This window comes from Chelmon rostratus, chromosome 24 (genome assembly GCF_017976325.1).
Source record: "Chelmon rostratus isolate fCheRos1 chromosome 24, fCheRos1.pri, whole genome shotgun sequence".
NCBI lineage: Eukaryota > Metazoa > Chordata > Actinopteri > Chaetodontiformes > Chaetodontidae > Chelmon > Chelmon rostratus.
In genome coordinates this window covers 6,662,135-6,683,566 of record NC_055681.1, presented here as the reverse complement: position 1 = coordinate 6,683,566, position 21,432 = coordinate 6,662,135, and the positions used below count along the sequence as shown (strand labels likewise).

The window sequence follows — 21,432 nt, the reverse complement described above, 5'->3', positions numbered from 1 at the left end:
TGGTTTATCATGTTAGCATGCTAACGTCTGCTAACTTGCACTTAACACAGAGTACAGCTAAATATTAGCTTCAGTAAGGCTAAACTGATTAAAGAACACTTAACACAGAGTGCAGCTATACATTAGCTTCAGTGAGGCTAAACTGATTAAAGAGCACTTTTTGGGAACATGTCACAACTTACAACCAGCATAAATCACTCGATTAATGGTAAATTAATGGATAAAAAATGGTTGCAGCTGATTTCCTCTGTTTTATATCATTGTAAATTATTATTTATTATTCTTAAATTATATCTTTTGGACTGTTTGTCAGATAACACAAGTCATTTTTTAGATGGCACCTTGGGCACTGGGAACAATCTTCTTACATTTTTATAGAGTTAACAATTAACAGATTAACCAAGAAAATAGTTCCAATAAAGATTTAGACATGGGTAAATATGATAAAAACTTGCTGTAAAGTGTCAGTTATTTTCACTATAACACTGAATTCGCTGGGATTGAATCCAGTCACCCAGAGTTGAAAATATTTACTGTCTGCAGCCACTTCAGATACCACTTTCTATCACCCTTGTCATACTGTTTCTCCTCAGCGTAATCCGTTTTGTGGTGGGGAACTCGGGGAAGGATTACTCTGTGTGCACAGATAATGTTATTTGCATATTGACACACTGTATTAATTTCACAGGTCATATTTTCACATAAAGCTTTTGCACCTCAGGACAATTTACAGCATATCAGTCTATTATCATGGCTGCTCATCCCATGTTTCACAATCCTCTCGCACCCGCTGGAAAGTAAGCAGTAAAGCAGCTGACATTTAATCTCAGAGTTATTCAGCTCAGTTGTATTTGCACTCATTATAGATTTCTCTCCTGTCTTTTATTCACAGCGATGCTTGCATGCAGTCATTCATAAAGAATCTTTTTACTGCATACTTGCTGAATTTTGCTGCTGGACATTTAAGACCATAATACGGTTGCTGATTTACGGACTCTAAAATTATCGTATGCTTCTAGCGTGACATAAAAGAAGCACATGCAGCAGTACAGGAACATACATGCTGGATAAATAGTATTTTGGCGAATGCATCACACAGAGCTTCTTCTTTCATACAGTCAAGGCTCTCAGAGATGGACGTGAACAACATCACGCTGATGATAAACAGACTGAGGCAGCAGCGTTTCAGCGCTACAATGCCACATAAACATCTTGGGCACCAAATTGTGAAGTGCCACCCAGGACGTGGTGGTGCTTATTCTTTCTGCCTCTCTGCTCGATCCCAGCAGCTGTTTCGATTATGTAACAGCATTTCACCTTGGTTCAGTCTAGTTATTGTGCATCTCTGAGCTGAAAAACACCTATAGGTACAACATGATTTCTGGCATATGAGTAAGTACAGAATATAACAATATATCATGAGGGAATTTACAGGCTCCTTATAGGCTTTGATAATTCAATTACTTTTATACCAATTGACCAACTTTTGCTTGCACTTTAACTCTGAGATGTACCTCTGGATATTAACTGTCAGTTTAATCTCATCAAATGACCACATACCCTCATGGGGTGGTACTTTACCTTGTAGGCCTTCATGATGTCCACCGTGTCCACAGCGGTCTGCTCCAGGACGCCCGGATTCTGCAGCAGCGACCGCACCGTCTCTTCCATCCTACACACAGAACACATCATCACGTTGAGTTGCGCATCATGTCGAGTCAAACATGAAAAGGGAAGTGAAGGAGAACTTGATGCCAGATGCTTCTTAAACCAGACACGATGGTGGTAAACACTCATCGCTGTGGGATCGCTGGGGCAACATCACTTAGGCTTTTATTTCTGTAAAGTTTGAATTCCTCTTCAGCAATGCTGCTCTCGCTAATTAGAAATAAGTGCACTTGGCTCTTCCTCCTCCTCTTGCTTGATGTGTGTTCTACATGCCCATGAACACTGGAAACTAGCCACTGTGTTCAAAATCCTCCGTTCTACTTCTCATGATGGTCTCACGAGACCAGCATCAGTCATTTCAGCAATTAAGATTATCCTTCACTGAGATAAGATAATGACCCCCAAACAATATTTGTTAGCCCTTCAGCAACTCTTTGTGTTTATTATTGCAATAAGGGGGATGCATCCCCGTTGTTAGCAAAATGACTGAAATGCATCCCCCTTGTTGACCTGGCATCCCCCCTCTCCATCCAATAGTAGCAGAGATGGTGTAAGGTTAGAGGGATTGTTTAGTTTAATATGCTAATCTAGTCTGCTCGACTCATCAATCTTTTATCTGACAGAGGTTTGTGTAAATTAGTCTCTGGCCCCAACCACAATTCAAAAATATCAGTAGCCTAACTGAGCTGTGCATTGATAAATCCTGAAGAACCAAGGCATTATGTTTTCAAGGACATTGCTATTTAGCCAGCAGCAATTTAAGGCAGCTCGAGCTCCTAATGCACATTGCTCCGAGGTGGAGTAACCCTGATGCCAGGGTCCAAACGTGCCTTGGTTGTAATCTCAACTGCAGGAGAGCCAGGATGAACCCACCACAGGACCCCCAGGTCTTAAGTGATGTGATGCCAGAAGCATCGGCTGCTTCACAGTGATGAGTAGACTCAAAGGTACCACTGTAAACGTCTAAAATGGGATCCACTTTCAAGCTGTTTTACAATTTCATGAGATGTTTGTTGTCTGACATGAATCGTTGCATCCTTCAGTCGTGATTTTTTTTTACACTTTCCATCAGCATGCACGCACAAACACAACCACAAATGAGCCCACAGTGAAAATGAAAAGAGAATAGGACTGAATCAGTGCCAGAGACACAAGATGGATGAGTGGTATTTCTTTTTGGACAGAATCCCAAATTCTGCTCAGTTCACGACGCAGGGAACACTTTCTCCAAATGACTAGATTGAGTACAAAATGTGCAAAAATAGTACTCGCTGACTTATTGTGTGTGATGTTGCAGGCATGTGTCAATGCACGGCGGCATGTGTGCCGGATGATGGCTTGAATTAAGCGCAATCACAGCAGCAATCACCGAGCGACTGACCTTGAACTTCAAGGCCCGGACTGTTCAAAACAATCTGTGCTTCTGTTTTGGGCTGCTAACACTGCAAGCCGCATGCAAAACAGGTGCCAAAGAGTGCGCGTGAAAATGCCTCAGCCTATTTCCATCTGAATAAGAGCCATATGCCTTTATCCCTCGAGCTGTAGGGAGAACTTTGACCCTACAAGTATTTCTGATTCTGTACAAAAAGAAAAAAAAAGACTACCATAGCACTAGATAAGCTACGTAAGACGATCTCGGACCCAGCTGGGATCATGTAAACGGGAATGATAAGATAAAAGTGATACTCAGGAGCACCGGTGGACGGGGAGTGACAGCCAGGCATTGTTAGAGAGGAGCATCTTGACAAAAGGAGTCTTTGACATTGTCAGGTGGGAATCATTTGACTTTCATGACACAGTCTTCCTCTTTCACTGGTTTCATTCACAATGAAGTTCAACAGGACAAAAGAAGGCCTTATGTGACGAATCAGGGTTGAAAATTCTCATTTCTAGAGGGGGATTCACCCAGTCTGTTGCACGTCGCTCGCATTAGCGAGTACTATCACCTCCTTTTCTCTCCGGCCCCAAAAACATATCATATGTGCTTGTCAGTGTCACAGAGGGCCTTATGCTGCATGTCAAACCAGGTTGCAAATGTATGAATCATGCAAAAAGAGGGTTTAAGCAACTTCTACAAGTCTTTTACTCATTTACAGACAAAGTTAAAGTGGATTTGTGAGTGTTTGTACAAAGAAAAACTTTTTTTATAGCTATTTTAGGAATTATTGCAGTATTAGTAATAGCAGTAATACTACAAGTGTTGCTGGAATGTCCAATTTCAAGAATTTGAATGTCATACCAGCTGTGGTGTGTGTATGTCTTATACATGCTGTATAATCATTTCCTGGTAGCTCTCCACCGATCCGCCCTGGCTGTTGTATGACAGTGGGTGAGAATGAGCACAGGCAGAGCAGGGGAGGACGGTGCTAGCCACACCATCTGTCCAGGCTGAGCCATAAAGCCGGCTGTAATCAGGCCCCTAGCTGCTGACTGAACAGTCAACGAGGCGGGCAGGCGGGCAGGAAGGCATTCAGGCTGGCTGGTGGAAGATTGCTCCAGTTCCTGCTTTAAATGCTGGCCTTAATCAGCACAACCTATAGAGCAAAGAGGACGTGGCAGAGACAGCTTTGGTGTCCAGAGACGCTGACACCAGGTCAAGGACTAGCCGACAGGCATGATCAGCATGGCAAGTAGAGGTACTTCTTGGGCTGGGGGGGATTTGGGCAGGTGACCACCCATAGATAGAGCCACAGTGTGCGCCTCTTATGTATAATCATGACATTCGGGTCACAGAGTTGAGCATCTATTTTCCTAAAAAGTAAATCCTTGGCAATGGTTCAAAAACCTAAAGGTTGTTTAACAGCACCTTACCTTTAAAACTCCTCTTTAATTCTACTTTCAACTGCATCTTAAATGTGATTTTAACCCACATGCAACCCCAAGAAAAACATCAGCATATTTCCCAAAATATGTAATGTACATTAAGTGTTGCTGAAGATTGCCAGGCGTTTCGTTTTCTGACAAACAAGGGGCTGCTACAGATACAGCTACTTTTCATGCATCATTGTTGCTCCCTCCTTTCGAGAAATTGTTTGGAAAAGCCACGTATCGCCCTCCTGTTAGCCGTTTTGGCCCACTATAATATCAGAGAGAGGCTGCCAGCAGGAGATGCACGCAGGGTGAATATGGAAATGTGGGAGTCTTTAAAATTAAACCTGAATTGAGAAATACCATTAGGCAGGCCGACAGATGGAGTCAAAACTATTCTAATGCGCCATGAATGAAAACATGTGCCAAATGATGCGGGGAAGCAATCAATGTAAAATGAAATAAATATCAGCATTTGCTTTTGTAGCGCACTATGAATACACAGCCACACCTGCATTACTTCCAGAATTTCCCAGCATGCTCGACCTCAATGACCTGACACAGTGGCACGGTAAGAGACGCTGATGCCTCAGCCTGTCTGCTTCCTCGTGTTGCGGCGGGAGGAGGCGGGAAGGGGGAGGCCAGGGAAGGATCTGGATGCGGTGCTTCAGCTGAGGCTATTCTGAGGGGTCTGTGGCACTCTTGCACACCTGAAAGGGACCCTTTGTGCTTCTAAACAGAGCTCTGAAGCGGCCTCGCTTTCCATACCGCCTCCATTTCAAAGTCTCCTGTCACAGAAGGCGAAGATGTGTGGCATCTCGCTGGACGGGCTCTGGTGCTTTTGATGGCGGGGACAGAGCACTGAAAGACTTTGAAGTTGAAAGGTGGTGCTGAGGGACTGACGACACTTGAAGTGGACGGAAAGGCCAGGTCCATTTGGAAGTCAGATTTGCTCTATTCTGGACAAAAAATTAAGAGGAAATCCTCAACCTGCTCTCAAGAAACAAAAGAAGAAACTAATCTGTTTCAAATATAATGTTCCGAGCTCCATGGAGGAATAAGCTCCTTTGTCTTGTGCCTTAACTGCTCGCTATTGTCTCATTTTCTTTGTCAACTCATGCAGAGAAACGGCACGAATAAGAATGCTTTGGATAATTACCCCCCCACTAATCACTATCGAAGTTGCACTGATTACAAATACCAACAAAGCGCTTATAACACTGTTTAACAGCACTTCTTTTCAATCAAAGCGCCAGCAGCGCGTTTGAAAGCATTTGTGAGAGAGCTGATTCCAGAAGCATAAAAAAGCACATTAGAGTAAGCAAATGTATGTTCCCAAAGCGGTAAATCCTGCCAAAAACAGACCGGGACAAGTGTCCAGCAAAACATCCCATAAAATAAATGATGTAATTTGTCATTATTGTAAATTCAGCCACCTAAAACCTATTTATATGTGAGAGAGTCTGCTAAATGCTTATGATGGATGGAATATAACTCTCGGATGACAGAGCATTACTTTACATAAAAAACAGAGTCTTGCTCAGTGTGATAGTGTGATTAATCTCAAAGCGCTTGCCAACGACCTATTGAAAACATCATTCAGGGGAGGAGAGAGGGAAGGACGGACAAATGTGTGTGTGTGTGTGTGTGTGTGTGTGTGTTGCGAGGGGGCGTATGTGGAGGCGAAAGCAAATTTTGACTTTGCTGACCCTCGAGCCGCACGAGCTGAATTTCAAACGCGGCAGTCCAGGAAATACAATTAAGGGTCCAATCAATGTTCAGCCTGAGGTCTGACGATCATCAGGCCAACACACCCTCTTCCCCTTCTTATAAAACGCACACGCAGAATACAGATACAGTCGTGAGCTTCGACGTGACGGCGAGCCGCAGAGGTGAACAAAGTGATGCATCATCAGAACACGCCGGGGCAATTAGAGGTGAAGTGCGGTGTGGCGTCCCGCGCTGACTGGTTGACAAACCTGCGGTTTACACATGAAAACCTTCCCCTCTCTTCCTCTTCTTTAACGTTTAGCTGTCAAACGCCACCGTGATATCGAGACTTCAAACGAAGGAGCGTTTTATTCAAAAGTCTTTCTATTCACTGAAGCTGCAGTGGCTTTACGCAGCTCGAACCTTCAATGACAAATTCCTTCACAGCCCTGAAAATGATCAAAGGACTCCATACCTCTCGCAAAAGCTGACAAGGTTAAGTCAAAACTTACCCCATCTTGAGTTTTTCTCCATTTTTGTCACCGGCATTTTTGCGGAAAAAAGCCAGGAACACGGCGCAGACATCCCTGAGCTCCATATGCAGAGGCATCCGAACGCACACCCGGCACTCTGCTCTCACAGCGCTATAAAGTGACCCAGACGCTCTCGCTGAAATGTGGGTCTCTAGGCTAAAATAGGCCATGCAGTCATCATATAAGCCTGAGTGCTTTTCGTTCAATCGACAGACAGCACGGTCAGTCCCGTGGCTGGGTTACTGAGTCAGCCTGACAGCAGATCTCCTGTTCTCATTTTCTACTTGCCGTGTCTCCAGTGTGTCATTATCCGACACTGGCCCTGTGCAAAGACAGCGATCTGGCAGGCAAAGACTTTCCCATATGTCCCATGTTAAGCCCTCTCCAAAGGAGAAGGACCCCTGCTGAGAGGCAAGCAGGCCGGTAGTTTCGGATCAGATGGGAATCAGGGATAGACTTGCAGGGATGAAGCACGACTAAGGGAAGGGATCCCCCTGTTCTGTCAGCCAGTGTGTGTGTGTGTGTGTGTGCGTGTATGCGGCTGTGTGGCCCTTCGTTTGCGATTAAGAGGCTTCACTCAAATCAACACTTTCCGTGCAAGAAAAGCTCACACAGGGGCTGCATGCCAGGACGCTCGCCGTGTGATCAAAGATCTCTGCATGACATCTCGTATTTCGAGCTCGGCGTTCTAACCATCTTCTCTCCAAATGTTCAGCTCATCCTGACAACAGTTTTTAGACGCTCGTTTGTTTATTTTAGTAGCGGCTCTCCTGCCAATGACCGCCTGCGTCTTTGCATGTTTCACAGCTCGGGCCAGGCGGGAGTTGCTGATCACCCCCCCCCCCTGCTGTGGCTGGATATTTGGGCTGCCAGCATTCCTAGGAGGCATCATATTAGCTGCACAATATCTGTGATTTGTTTTAAAAACCCTTTTCTTTTTCACAGAAACATGACTTGATACTCGAGGATTACAGGATGAAATCCGTGGTGACTCGTCTAAGCTTCAGCCGCAGAAAGCGCAGAGCATAATGTGAGTTTTAAATGGAGGAATGTTGAGATTAGAGCTCTTAACATTTCACCTGAACAAAAAGAGAAGCTTCACAGCGCCAGAGATCAGTGGAGATGCCTCAGCTTTTCTTCTTCTGACTCTGGACACACTCTCACTTTATCAGCACTGTCAGCGGCTCAGGTTGGCCGAGTCCCTCTAATCAGATTTGACCGGTGAACGATTGGAAAACCCCAAAGCTGCTGAAATGATACGGAAAACATCACCTGGTTGTGCGGCTGAATCGAGGTCATCGGCGGCCCTCGTGTGACTGCTGCATCCGCGGCGACAGTCGCCTCATGTGACCTCACGGAGGCCTTGCAAAACTGTCTGTTTTGGCGGGGGAATATTCCATTCTTCTTCTCAGACTCCCTTCTAGCAAATCACTTATGCACGCCCACCGGGTGATTGCCTAGCTTAACCCAACACTAAGCCACTCTTATCCTCTTAGGGCTGTTTTGCAGAAAACATGCAAGGAGACCCTTTCTTAGACATGACCCAAATGAAAGAGAGCAGACTCCTAAATAAGACGCCTTTGGTGAAAGGTTTGGTCCAGTTTAGAGCCGTGCGGACAGTTCAGCTCTATAAAAGTCGTGCACATCAGTCATGCGTGTTACAGCGGGGTAGCATTACAAAGGTGCTCGCCCTCCTGACCGCTGGCTCCCATCAGCGACCTTTCACCTTATCAACAAGACACACATGCCACAGAAAAAGAGATCAAGAGGCCAAAGCGTTAAGTATGTCCCGACAGTCATATTTCTTTCCAATATTTGTGGACCAACTGCTGTGAAGAAGAACATTTTTTGGTTGTTTTTTTGTACACAGGATGCCTCATGAATCCTGGATGTGCAACATCAAAGAGGAGAGTTGTGGCTTATTGCCCTTTTTTATCTTAGATGTCATTTAATTGTTAATTGCAAATATTAGAAGTGCAATGAAACATGAAAACTCTCTCCAACAACATTTGAAGATTAAATACTGCTCATTTCCAGCGTCACCACAATGATTTTACCAGAAGTACAGTGCCGACTGGGTGCAATTGAGGACTAGCCTTAAAAGAGCGTAAATTAAAAGGACATATGGAGGGAACCAGATTTAGGTTCCTCCTCTTTCATCCCTCCAGCAGTCTCACTACATTTGGAAGGATTTAGAGAGCCACATTCATGATGACCGTCCCACATGTTCACCGCTGGCCAGAGGAAGCAGTTAGCAATGAGGAAGCCATTGGTCCTCAAGATCATCTCACTGGAGTCTTTACTTGTGTCTCCCCAAAGGCTTCCAGGCATGTGTGCTCCACATGTGAGACAGAGATACAGACTGAGGAAGACGTCCCGAGGGAAACCTCAGTCATGACTGAGTATGTTACTTCCACCCCGGGAGCCTCTGTGGCTCACAAGCGGGGCCATTTGGGAACTGTGAAGATGGAAGAGGAGGTGGGCTAAGATAGAGAGGAGGGGTGCGTGATACAGGTAAAAGCTAATATCAAGTTGTCCATGGAGCTGAATATGAGTAGTTGATTAAAGGTCCAGTGCAGCATGGAGGAGAACTTATGATGGCCACTAAAAACTCAAAAAAGTGTTTGGTTTGTCCTTTCTCTCTGTACAAACATGGTGGACTCCGTGGAAGAAGACCCACTCCCTTTGTAGAAAGAGCTCATTCTAGGGTAACAAACACAGAGTGATTCTTGTTTTCAGGCGATTAAATACAAATGAAAACAATATTATGAATTTGATATTTCATCTCTGCCTTATTCTGCCAATAGACGCCCCTAATTGCCAACTTTTTTCATTATCCATTAATCTTTGTGCAAAATTGCAAAAATAGTTCCAAATGAGGATTATTGCTAGCTTCTAGAGTCCTCAATGACAGCAAATTGAATATATTTGTGTTTTAGACAGTTTGTTGGACAAAACATGCAATTTTCTGACCAAATCATCAATGATTAAATCAATTTATCAAGATTATGACTGGTTGCTGCAGCTCTGGTCGCGTGTAATGTTATATTTTGATATCAAAGTTCAACTGAGAACACATATGCCTAATAAATTATGTAGTATTATGGCAAATTTCTGCTACAACTGTTTATTGCTGTGAGCAGCACAAACAGAACTCCATGCACTTCTCTTGTACTCCAGAGGGAGAAGAAATCTCACAGGCAGGTTCGTGAACTGACCCTTTAAAGAAGTACGTGGCAGGCATCTTCTGTTGAACTGTCCTTTTTGTTACTTGTGTAACATACAGATAAAGAATTATCTTATAAAACAGCAGGCGCTGTGTTTATGTGCCAACCAGAGCAGCTGCCAGACAAGTAAATCTATACTGCAACCATGAGGTCAGTTTGAATTACATGCTGTTTGGCTTCAGGCTAGGATCTGTGAACACCAGCTTCACAAGCCAGAGAGAACAGGCGTGCTATCATGATGTGAGGATGGATGCCCTACTTCTGCAAGAGCTTGTAATCTGACCTCTTTCAACATGCCTATAAACATCATAACCAGCATGTTTAATCCCAGGCGGAAGTTAGCGGGATGGAGCGTGTGTGTATAGTGTTTGTGATTGTTGACATACTTACAAGTCTCGCACTCTGACACACAAAGCCAGCGTTGTGCTTTGCGAGTGTGTTCTTTTTTTAAAAAAAAAGAAAGAAAGAAATGGTAGATTGGTACCAAAGCTCTGTTATGAGCAGGTAATTTAAAGGGATAGAGCAGAAAAACCCAAATTAAGTTCAATCACACATAATTCCCTGTTCAAATTTGGAAGTTAAAGAGAGGGTCTGAAATGGACCAATAAATCCTGTAAGTGTGAGGTGCTCCCAAAATAGTCCAGACACCTATTATCTATTTAACAGCCTCGCCCCCATTGGGCAGGAGTAAGGAAGCAACTTCAAAAGACTGACCCCCCCACCCCTCCATCCTGTTAATGACCCCAGATGTGTTGTCTTGAACAGGGGCCTGATTCATCCGGCTAAATCCTGCAGCCGCCAAGGCGCGCAGGGGGGCCGTGTCAAATGTGCCAAATTAAAACTCCTGGTCCAGGCGTGGCTGGATGCTTGGATGATTAGAAGAGAGGGCATTGATCTGCAAACAGACTGCAATCACTCAGCTCCTTCTCTGGGTGTATTAGCCGTTGCCGGTCCAGCTGTGCAGCCCAGAGCGGCGTGATGGGAATGAGAGTAGCACATGAATGCATACAGTACACACACACCCGGGTCTGGAACTGCACTCTGCGGACCGTGGAGGGATCTCAGCCCGAGCGTGACTGTCCAAACAACACGTCCAGACTTGAAAAACGCTGCCATTCTTGCCTGTTTACATCATCCGCCTCCGACATACACACACGTTGTATACACACACATGTTCTCACGCAGTGAGTAATGTGAAAGAATACGCCGCTGAGCTGTAAATCTGCAGGCACCAGTCATCGTCTGCTGTTGTTGTTAGTCTAGCCGTAAGTCTCCCATATCCTGCCACGAAGAGGGCCCTTCAAGACGGCAATGATTCAAAGTCAAGTGGACTAGTTCGGCTGTAAACGCCCGGGTTTTGCTGATGAGTGCACATGATCTGGGTGACAATGGCTGTTATCCAGCGGTAGAGCGAAGTAAAGCAAAGAGGAATGTATTTGTGACCTATCTTTGGCAAACGGGTGCACCTCGAATGCTAAAAGAGAACAAAAGCGATCAAAAAAGCCAGACAGATAAATCTGAGAATGAGCAAGCGCCACAAACGTCAAGATATCGTACCTGAGCTTCTGTGCGTGTGAGCAGACTTACGAGCAGCAGCCAACACAAGGGCCTCTCCGTTTCCCTTTCTAGAAGTGTCTAATCTCCATTACAGGCAGACGAATGACTACAATAAAGTCTTTAAGAGGATAAGTATGGGAAGCAAAAACACAACGCAGTGGAGTGAAACCAAACAGATTGCCTCAAAAGACCAAAAAAGTTGGTCCAGTCCAGGGCTCTGTTCACAGGCAAATGAAAGTGCTGCTCCGCTCATTACCTGAAGACTGCTTCCCTCATCTTCAGGCCATGCAGGGCCCCCAGTCGCCCCCATGTTCCTGTCTGCTCACCGGTCATCCTGTCTGAGTGTGGTCACACAGGAAGGGGAGGGGATGTGGACAAGGCCTCAGAGTGTCCTTGCTGGATAGATGTCCAAATGCGCTCGATGGATTACAGCTCTGTCTTCCTGTTCTCATTTGCTGGAGGACGAGGCGACAGAATTTGAACTTGCGGTCGTGTCCCCATCTTTTCTCTCCTCCAGTGCCTCCTGTCCTGTTCTGGCTCTTAAATGTCTTGCCCATATGGAGTCGTGGGACATCCAGGGTGGGCCGAGGAGGCTGCTGGGCTGTGGGCTGGAGTCTCCCACTAATCCGCTGGAGTTTAATGACGGCAGGCCCTGCAAGTGGTGGTGAAGCCCTGGGGGGCTGACCCAAGTCAGGAGGGGCCGTGCATGTGACCCACACCAGGCTAAGAACCCAACTGGTTGGGGGAGGGTGTGTGTGTGCGTGTGTATGTGTGGAGTGGATCTAAGCGTGTGTGTGTGTGTGTGTACACCTATGTCTGGAGCTAAATGGCCAGTCACTTGAGGAATGCAGACTTTCTGATCTCAGCCGTGAAAACACAGGCAAACTGAGCTATTCAGCGGGTGAAAGTAGAAAAAGCAAAAGCCAGCTGTTCCAGTTTGGGCAATTTCTGCCTCATATTCAACCCAAGCCAAAAAGCGTAAGCCTTACAAGGGCTTCAGAGGCAAACACACGCACAAACAAGGGCTGGAGGAAGCTGAGATTCCTGGGAGTTCGTCTGGCTCCGGCACCATCTGATCTTTTCTGTTCGGTGTGTGTTTCTGTGCGTGATACCATAAAGTGCAACTCTAACAAGCAGCTCATTACCTTTGTCTCATATCATCACAGAACACCTCTGTCTCCCAGTGCAACAAATCATAAAAGCAGCAAGCTTGAAAAAAAAAAGGCATTTAGTTAAATATGACTGGATCCTATTTTTGGCAAGGTTTGAAAAATTCATCTGAAACGCTCATTTGCATCGTGTTTGATATCTCTGCTCTAACATTTGGCTGGCTTTTATCACTGAAATTGGTCCGCCTCTTAGCAGCCCGATTTCACTTCCATCCTCATGATTCAAGGCACAGCCTCAATTAATTAGCAATACGCAAATCAATTGTTGCCTGAGGTCAAACAGATCCCAGTCTATTTAAAAGATTGGACGTCCACTTAACATGATTTGCGGGTGTTATCTCGAAAGACACATTGATGAACTGAGGTTTCTATTCCCCTAATGCGCAACAAATAACAAGCTTAAATCAATCAGGAGATATGGATGAGGTCTTGCACAACAGGAGCAGCAGAGACTCGAATAATTGTCATCCGCTGCTCGACTTAAGCACGCGCTCATATGAAGCGGTGCATGTGAATGTTGATGAGGAATATCCATAAGCCAATAACTGAAAACAGCAGAGCAAGCAGCAGATGCAAGTAGGGCAAAGGTTCATGGGAAGACACTTCTCGGTAGCCTGGTGACCGAGTTGTCTTTTTCTCCTCTGTTTTTTTGCCGGCTTGTAAGTCGCTAATTAAAGTGACCTCACTGATGTCCCATCTGCCACCGGGGCACAGAGCCACCGAGTATTGGCAACCATGTGAGCGTGTTAATCCAATGAAGTGGCCAGGTACGTGTAAACACACGGGCGGCTTGGTGCACTCGCTCATTCACATTCGGATAAGCACTCAGCAACGCTTAAACAAAGATTAAGACTTTGACAGTGAGACTGAAATCCTGTTAGCTTGTTTGTGTGGAGGTGGAGGCCGATATCTTTGCAAGTCGTGGAAGGGAAGCAGCTGAAACCCGCGCTCCCTGAGGAGTCACAAAACCATTGACGATGCACCGCGAAGAAATTACAGCAATCCAGCAAGATGACAATGAGCAGCGCTGCCGGAATGACAACAGCTGAGCGAGGCTGGGCCAGCGTCCCGCCTTCGATAAGCACTTTTTGAAGACATAATGGAATCTTTGTCTGTATTGCACAGCCACAGTCTCCTTATACTACGAGCAGCTGCCTGGCACCCAATGAGAATCATCCATCTGAGCGACCCCTGCCATGACGACAAATTCATCTGTCTCCGTGGGGACCTGTGCAGGACCCACTCAGGAATAAGCTGTGTATATTTCCCACCTCATAGAATTACAGCACTCTCTCTGGCGCTGGCTGCTAGGCATCGACCCTCACATTGCTGCTACCCTATCTACTAATTCAGCACTACGTCCGCCCCCTTTAAGAGTCATACTCAAGGAGGGAGTGTGCCGTATCTCCACAAATATTATCACTAATTCCTGGCGTCGTGTGCGAGGAACATAAGCGTACACACAGGTCAGGGAGGGAGATGCTTGTGTCCATCTACCAAACATGCACAGTAAAAACCCAAACAGAAGATGTGGACAGGCTACGCTGGTAATATGAAATTGGTTGAGACAGGTTTAAACAAGATTTTCTGATGATTTATATACCTCCAATTGAACAGAAAGTCATTATATACTAACTGGAAGCTACCTATAAACCATAATTTCAAATGGCATTACTTGCAAGGTGGTGATGGACAAAACACAGGAAAAATGCCCTTGAACACTTCTGCAAAAAAGACCCCTGAGCAAGACACTGAACCCCTGTGGTAAAAGCTGAGCTGCTCTCTATCCAGCAATAAAAGGCACTGTATGAGTGCGACACAGGGAAATGCTTTAATAAAAAAGATGTTTGGAAGCTGAACATTAGTGAGAAACGCTGCTGAGTTGAATCAAGAGGCATCAATTGAACATTTCAAACATGTGATAAATCTTTGGAATATTTTATTCTTCCCCTGGCGGCGACTCTGCACTCATCTACTCTATAACACTGGGACCATTTAAACGTACAGGATTTTCCCCACCAACATAATGAGAAGATAAGCAGCTAATGTGAAATCCTCTGGACTCTTTTTTTTTTTTTTGGACGGGGGGGTAAGTGAAGCACTGAATGCCTATCGCCTAATTAAGGCATCGACTCTTGATTTGCTGTCCCGCTCTGTCACACCTCAGCGGCCGCGAGGTTCACGAAAGAGAGGTTACCGAAGTTATGACAAGAGCATTGTTTGAGCACTTCACGCTTTATGAGTTCTCTTTCTCGAAGCCAAAGTAATGTAACAAGCCATCCTTTTGCTGATGAAAAGGTCAAGCGACCAAGAGGAAGAGCGCTTAAGTGCTCAGACGAAATGGCAAGAACAAAGAAATGAGGCAATGGCAAGAGCAAGAACACCATATTGATTCCTATAAAGACGAAGTGCTGATAGTAGCAAATTGCTGCGAAAAATCAATTACTTTTATTGTAAAGAGATGGAAGTTCTGGAAAGTTTTGAGAAGTCTTTCTACGAGCTTTAGCATGTTGCTGATACATGCATTTTCTACACCCAAATCACTCATTAAAGTACAACTAACACTCTGTAAAAATTCTCCATTTTATATAGAAGTCTGGCTTAGAAGTTTATAATTTATTATTTAAAACTTGCACATAATCGGTATTTTAAAGGCTGATTCAGGTACTTTTAGACTCAGTATTTTCAAATCTGACCACTTTTAGACCGATAAATAAATATTTAAATGAATTTCACCACCAGAATGTCGCACTTTGAAACAGTTAGTCCTTCATGTTTGGAAAAAAAATGTCCAAAAACTGCAACTGGACATCCAATAATTGAAAAACAATACGTATTATGGGAATTATTAGCCATGCATTGATATGCAAGCTGCATTTTCCTGTTGTAGTTGGTCAAGGTCAATCATAATTTTACATAATTTTAATTATGATTATTTAGCTGTTAAATACTTGTAGCGCAGGAAAAACAGTATAATACAATATGTCTACCTGGAATGTAGTGTAGCACACATACTCAAGTACCTTTAATACTCAAATATATTACTTAGATACAGAAATAGATCTAACCACACAGGTTTCTGTCCCAGCATTGATTTTGGTCAAGAGTTTTCCCGGGTATAAACAGGATGTAAGGATATGTCAGATGTGCTCTCGGCTTTCAGGCCCTTTTACCTGGAGAATTTCTGCTGCAGTGAAACCATCTGCGCCCGTCCCAGCTCGGACTCCTCCGTCACCTCCCGGAGACGCTTCTCGCTCTCCAGTCGCAAACGTCGCTCTTCCTCTAGCTCGTGGATCAGCTTTTCTCGCTGTGGACACAAAAATAAGAGCTGTCATCTCTCTGACACGTGTGGCCTAAAGGCTCAAAAGATCATCCCTAAGCCCGGTGCCATATTTGGCCCTGAGTCCTTGACAGCTCAGGGGACGCCATCCACCCTGACCTCTGACCGTCCTTGGTAAAAGGGTAAGTGAAAGCCGAATGTGTCCAAAAAAGTCCACAAACATGCTTCATTTGTCTCATATCAGGTCATCCTGTTTGAAAAAAATCCAATCTCTGTCAAATTTTTCATGCTTTGGAGGTGAATGAAAATAAGAGAATAAGAGCTCATAATGAACCTCCCCTTCCTTCTGTTGCTGTGACAGAAAGTTCACACCGAATGTCAAACAACATCACCGAGCCTGCTCTCACACGCTTCAATCCCTCACTTTTCTTTTCATTTCAGCGCTGTGCTGCCTCAATAAGTTAATTTTATCAGCATCAAGGTCCCTGAATCCTCACTGTTCGATAGTCGGCCAACACGGGAGAAAAAGTTTACCGATGAATAGCTTGTTTACTGTAGCGAGCAGCCATCCCTGTTCTCTTCCCCCACAAACAATCTGTTCTGGCATGTTTTATTTATTCTTACAGTGTTGTTGCTTGGTAACTTTGCAAATAAAAGTTGGGTTTTATGAGAAAATATGACCTCCCTTGACTCAAGTTTTGATAGATTTTGAGTCTAACAGCAGGTCGGAGAACAGCAGAGGTTCATACTCCAAAATGAAAGCTCTGCAACTTGCAGGTTCCTCAAGGCAGAAAAAACTATTCTTCTTTTCCTCTCGTTCTTTTCCAAAATGCTGATTCGCCTAATTGAATTGCTGTTTTATAGCCAAGAACTATGTTTTTTTTTTCTCTGAACCTTTGTTTGGTGTGAGTTAACCAAATCCTTGTGAGGAGCTTTCTGTGGTGTCGAAGGTCTCCACAGATCAGGTTTCTTTTCACCAGAGACTATCCTACAAACTAGAGCTCTTTATTCGGCCTTTAATTGGATTCTCCTCTGTCTGATGGCCTGAGTCGTCTGAGCGGACCGATCTCGCCTCAAACCCAACTTCAAAGGCCGTGGCCCTGTGCTGGCACAATCCCTCCTCGAGAGGGGGGAGGTTTGGCATGGTGGGTGAGTGTTTTCACTCTCAAAGTTGCGGAGGAGCTTTGAGCGATCGCCACCAGCAAGGCGGGGGATTTCAGAGCAAAGGAGCGAGGAGCGTCTTCATCGTCTCAGGGTCTCTGTACAAAGCCTGGGGATCCTCCGCCGCTGACAACTCATGACAAAGCAACTGGCTCCATTTTCTTTACTGGAGGTTTAAGTGACCAAACATCTGTCACTATCTTGTCAGCTGAAAATACAAGATTGTAAAATTACTGGAAATCGGTTCGAGACTCGACTGGACTCCCATCGGGGGGAAAAATAGGAAAAAGCTGCAAACCAAGGTGCAGTTATTGCTGAATAAGCGACTTGAATTCGAAGCGCGTTTCATCTTATTTATTTGGCTTTTGAAAGAGTAGACATATTTTTTCCCTTCTTGCCAAAAAAAAAGCTGAAATGGTAAGTCATTATGACTGCGATGCTATCTGCAAAGAAGTCATTCTCTGGCTGTAAATTCAGGAGGATTATCCTGTCAATCCTTGGGAAAAGATGAAATATGATCATCTCCTTTAAAAGGTGAGATTTATGGACAGACTATGTCTGTTTGCACACAGAAAAAGTGTGTGATGCCTGTTGGGGAGGCAGTTAATATCTTTTTTCTGACTCTGGACGAGTCTTTCAGTCCTCCCCTCCCTGTTAAGGACCAATCATGGCATGTTGTGATTCAGTGGAAGGCCACAGAGATGCTGAGGTTCTTGCTCGCAGAAAAGCATTATGGGGACACCTAGTGGTGTGATTAAATAAAGGCTCCTGACTGGAGATCAGGTGGCATGAAGACAAAGCATCCTCAAAATGATGTTTGTCTTTTTTGCTCAGTGCATCAACAGCATGTGCAGCCATGATTTAAAGCAACACCAAACACTTCAACTGAAAGTAAAATATCAAAACAGCGGCCTGTAAATCACCAAACATTTTCGAAAATTGCCATTTTTACTGTGACCACATTGTCTCGAACGCAGCCATTTTTCATCACAGTATATTGTTGCTTGGCAGGAATTCTGCCACAAAAGCAGATTTTAACTGGGTGAATCGGTCGGGGAGAGAGAATATTAAACCCAAGTCACCATTAAAACCAGTTCTGGTTGTCGCTGTGGTCATAAATTCATGGTGGAGCGGCTCTTTACACAACAGGGAGGCTCCTCCTGTCAGGAGTAATGGCTGCTGTAAATCCGGCCATACAGAAGCATAAAGCAGTGCATCCCCCTGCCAAGAGCTGGACCTATATATCTGGACCAAAACCCATGACTTTATGGCTCTTCTTCACCTTTTCTCTTTCAAGAAAAATGGGCCAAGAGACGAAGAAAGGCAACATGCAAAGGAGGTCATAAAATAAGTGCAAAGAAAACATATTTTCCTGAAGCCACAAAGATGGAAATATCTTTTTAATGATCCAAACAAGGCATTAAGGCACTAAAAAGCCACTCATTACAAGTGCAGCAGTTCAGTGAAATTTCAATGCAAGCGAGCACAAAGGCCTTTTCTTTGTGGCAACACATGTATGAATGTACACTGTATTGTTGGGCAAGTCGGCCTGGATTCTCACCAAAGCACAGTAGCTTTAGTCCTGATTTTTGTTGCCCACATGGCCCTGCTAACGCCCCAGGCATAAACCACCGACCACTCTGTGTCTGCTGACAGAGTCTTGCCAACAACCTCAATAACAACGCAGGATTTATGGTCTACGTTGCAGTAAAAAGCCCTCTATTGCTTTTGTTCAATATATAATTTCGGCAATTTAACAAGGCCTACAGCCATTAAATCAAACATTACTATATCTTTATGTGGCCAGAAAGCCCCAGCAATACATTAAAGTTTCTCTCGGTTGAAACGTTTATTGTCCGCACCAACTTCATGGCTTTTTTTCTTCGGTGCTAAAGAGTATGCTAATTGAAAGCACATTCTTTAATAAGTCTTAGCTGTAGCTACACGGGCAACACGCCTTCAGCACTGTCCTGGGAAGATATCTCAGAGCGGGATGTGATGAAAACTCGCTTGGCAACTTTGTGTGAGAACGTTTACTTGAGTTAATCCGACGACTCAGGACATAATCCCCTCACTTGACTGTCTTGCATGGCCCATGGAATGGGTGCACTACCCTGTTTCTCCTGTGGAGGGCAACATTTTCCTGGCAGAAAACTGGCTGTTAACAAAGGCAGCCCGAACAAACAATACAGTGGCAGGAGAAAGCAATACCAAATGGAATGGGCCAAGTAATCTATAAAATGGCCCAGGCAGGATTTTATACCGGTCTACTGAGCCATATATCTGAAACAAGGCCAGATTGGGTGCTTTAGGATTAAATTTGACCTCTGTCACAGGCGAGGCTGGTTTCATTTCCTGGTTGACAAAAAAAAAATGCATCCATCTAGATATGGCAGAATTTATCACCATAAACATGTAAAGCTTGAGAGTGAATGTTATTGATTTCAATACACTAAATGCAGTGAAACAAATGAAAAACTGAGGATAAAAGCAAACACCTAACTTGTGTGTGTGTAGTTTTGCAACACACACTAGGTTGCACTGCAGAGTGCTCCTCCATATGTCTTCTTCATCATCTAAAATTGTATTAGTTGCAGCAGAGCCCAGAATGAAGCTTGCCCTGTAATTGGACAGCATTAGATGGTAATGGTATTCATCCGAGCTGAATTACTCGAAGACTCGAACCCCCCTGATACCCTCCAAGATCCACAGAGGACTTCTAAATTAATTAGAGATCTCTGCCTCTCCTTGTTGTGCCTGCAATGCTGTCTCCCATAAAAGAAAAGCTGCAGTGCAATGTTATCAGGTTAAGTGCATGTGTGCATGGCCATCATTGCGGCTCTGATTCTGTAGGCCATCCATCTGCAACTGTATGTGCATGTACGTGTGTTCATGCAGGGTTTGGGGTACAGTTCGGGGGGCTCAATAATCTCTTCATTACACAGAAACCCCCTCAGTTGGAGCTCTTTGCCTAATCAAAGGGCCGGGAGCGGATCTCTGGCTCGCTGCTAAAGCAAACATCAGGGACACAATACACCGCGCAGGTTCTTCATTCATAAATAAAACATGCCACTTGGCTGTTTGTGTGTGCATGAGTGTATGTGTGTGTGTGTGTGTGTGTGTGTGTGTGCTCGTCAGCAAGCCTGAATTCAAATGAAAGTGTAACAGGAGGAGGATTTGACCGCATGGCACACATGATGTTTGTGAAATGGCAGGTCAGATAAACGAAAGGCGAACCATGTGCCATCTTTGAGACAACTGGTAACACCTATATTAAGCTACACATAATTCACCATTAACTAGTCACTTATTAACAAGCATATTAGTGAGTTAAAGCATTAACTAAGAGTTTCCCTCAGTAACCTCCTAATTACTGCTTATTGAAAGGAAGCAAGGAAGCAGCTTCACGTGAATTACAATCTTAATAACCTAACCCTAACCTTTAATAACCCTAACCTTCTCAAAAAGGCTTTAATAGTGGCTTTATAGTGACTAATAAAGAGCCTTGCAACTAATACGCATGTTAATAAGCAACTAGTTCATGTGGAATATGTGTACCTTGATTTAAAGCATAAAAGAGATAAAAAATAAGTGTGTTTAAACTTCCCGTTTCCAGGTTATAATATTAATGATGGTCTATATTGTCTGGCACAAAGAGCTCCGCATATGATTAAAAAGAAAGAGTAATGTAGTTGTTTCTTCAAGGGGAGACATATGTTTTCTGAGGTGACTTGTTATATAAAGATGGCTGACTTTAAACAGTGTTTTATTCAGGAAAAATCTGCGTTCTGTGTCCCCCAGGGCTCCATCAATTCAATTATCATGGAGAGCCACTACATTAGAGTGTACCACTTCTCTCTTAGACAGCCGCGGGCACTATAGCAAATAATACACACACCCCAGGAATATGCTAAATCATATGAGTGGCCCATTTATCATTGCCAAGGGAGCGCCCCCACCCCACCCACGCGCTCCGAGTCATTCAGTCACACACACACGAATACACTCTCGAGAGTGGGTGAAAGGGATGGTGTGGAGATGCGATTTGGGCCTGGCTGTCAGCGCTCGTCACCCGGTGAATGTGCTGAGGGCTGAGGGGGACCCCATCTCGGCCCTCGCCCCTGTCCGTGGCTGATAAGGCCAATCTGCAGAGACGGCACCTGAGTCCCCCCTTGGTCCCCAGACCTCCACGCTGTCACACATCCTCCAAACAGCTGTCAGAAACACTCTATGAAGGTCCCTCAGCGGTGGATCTCCATGAGGACTGAAGCCTTTTTAAAAGCTGGGAGCCCCTCGAAACCATTCTTTATCTGCTGAAA

At 44.6% G+C, this 21,432-nt stretch overlaps 1 protein-coding gene across 1 annotated transcript in view; it reads right to left on the bottom strand.

The window, feature by feature from the left end:
- Window positions 1–21,432, bottom strand: part of LOC121627552 (nck-associated protein 5-like) — a 67,693-nt gene that overhangs the window by 39,473 nt on the left and 6,788 nt on the right. The window contains exons 3-4 of the mRNA XM_041966504.1: window positions 15,846–15,979; window positions 1,582–1,672 (exon numbers count right to left, since the gene is read on the bottom strand). Coding sequence (XP_041822438.1) covers window positions 1,582–1,672; window positions 15,846–15,979 — 225 coding nt within the window. The remainder of the gene's footprint in view (window positions 1–1,581; window positions 1,673–15,845; window positions 15,980–21,432) is intronic.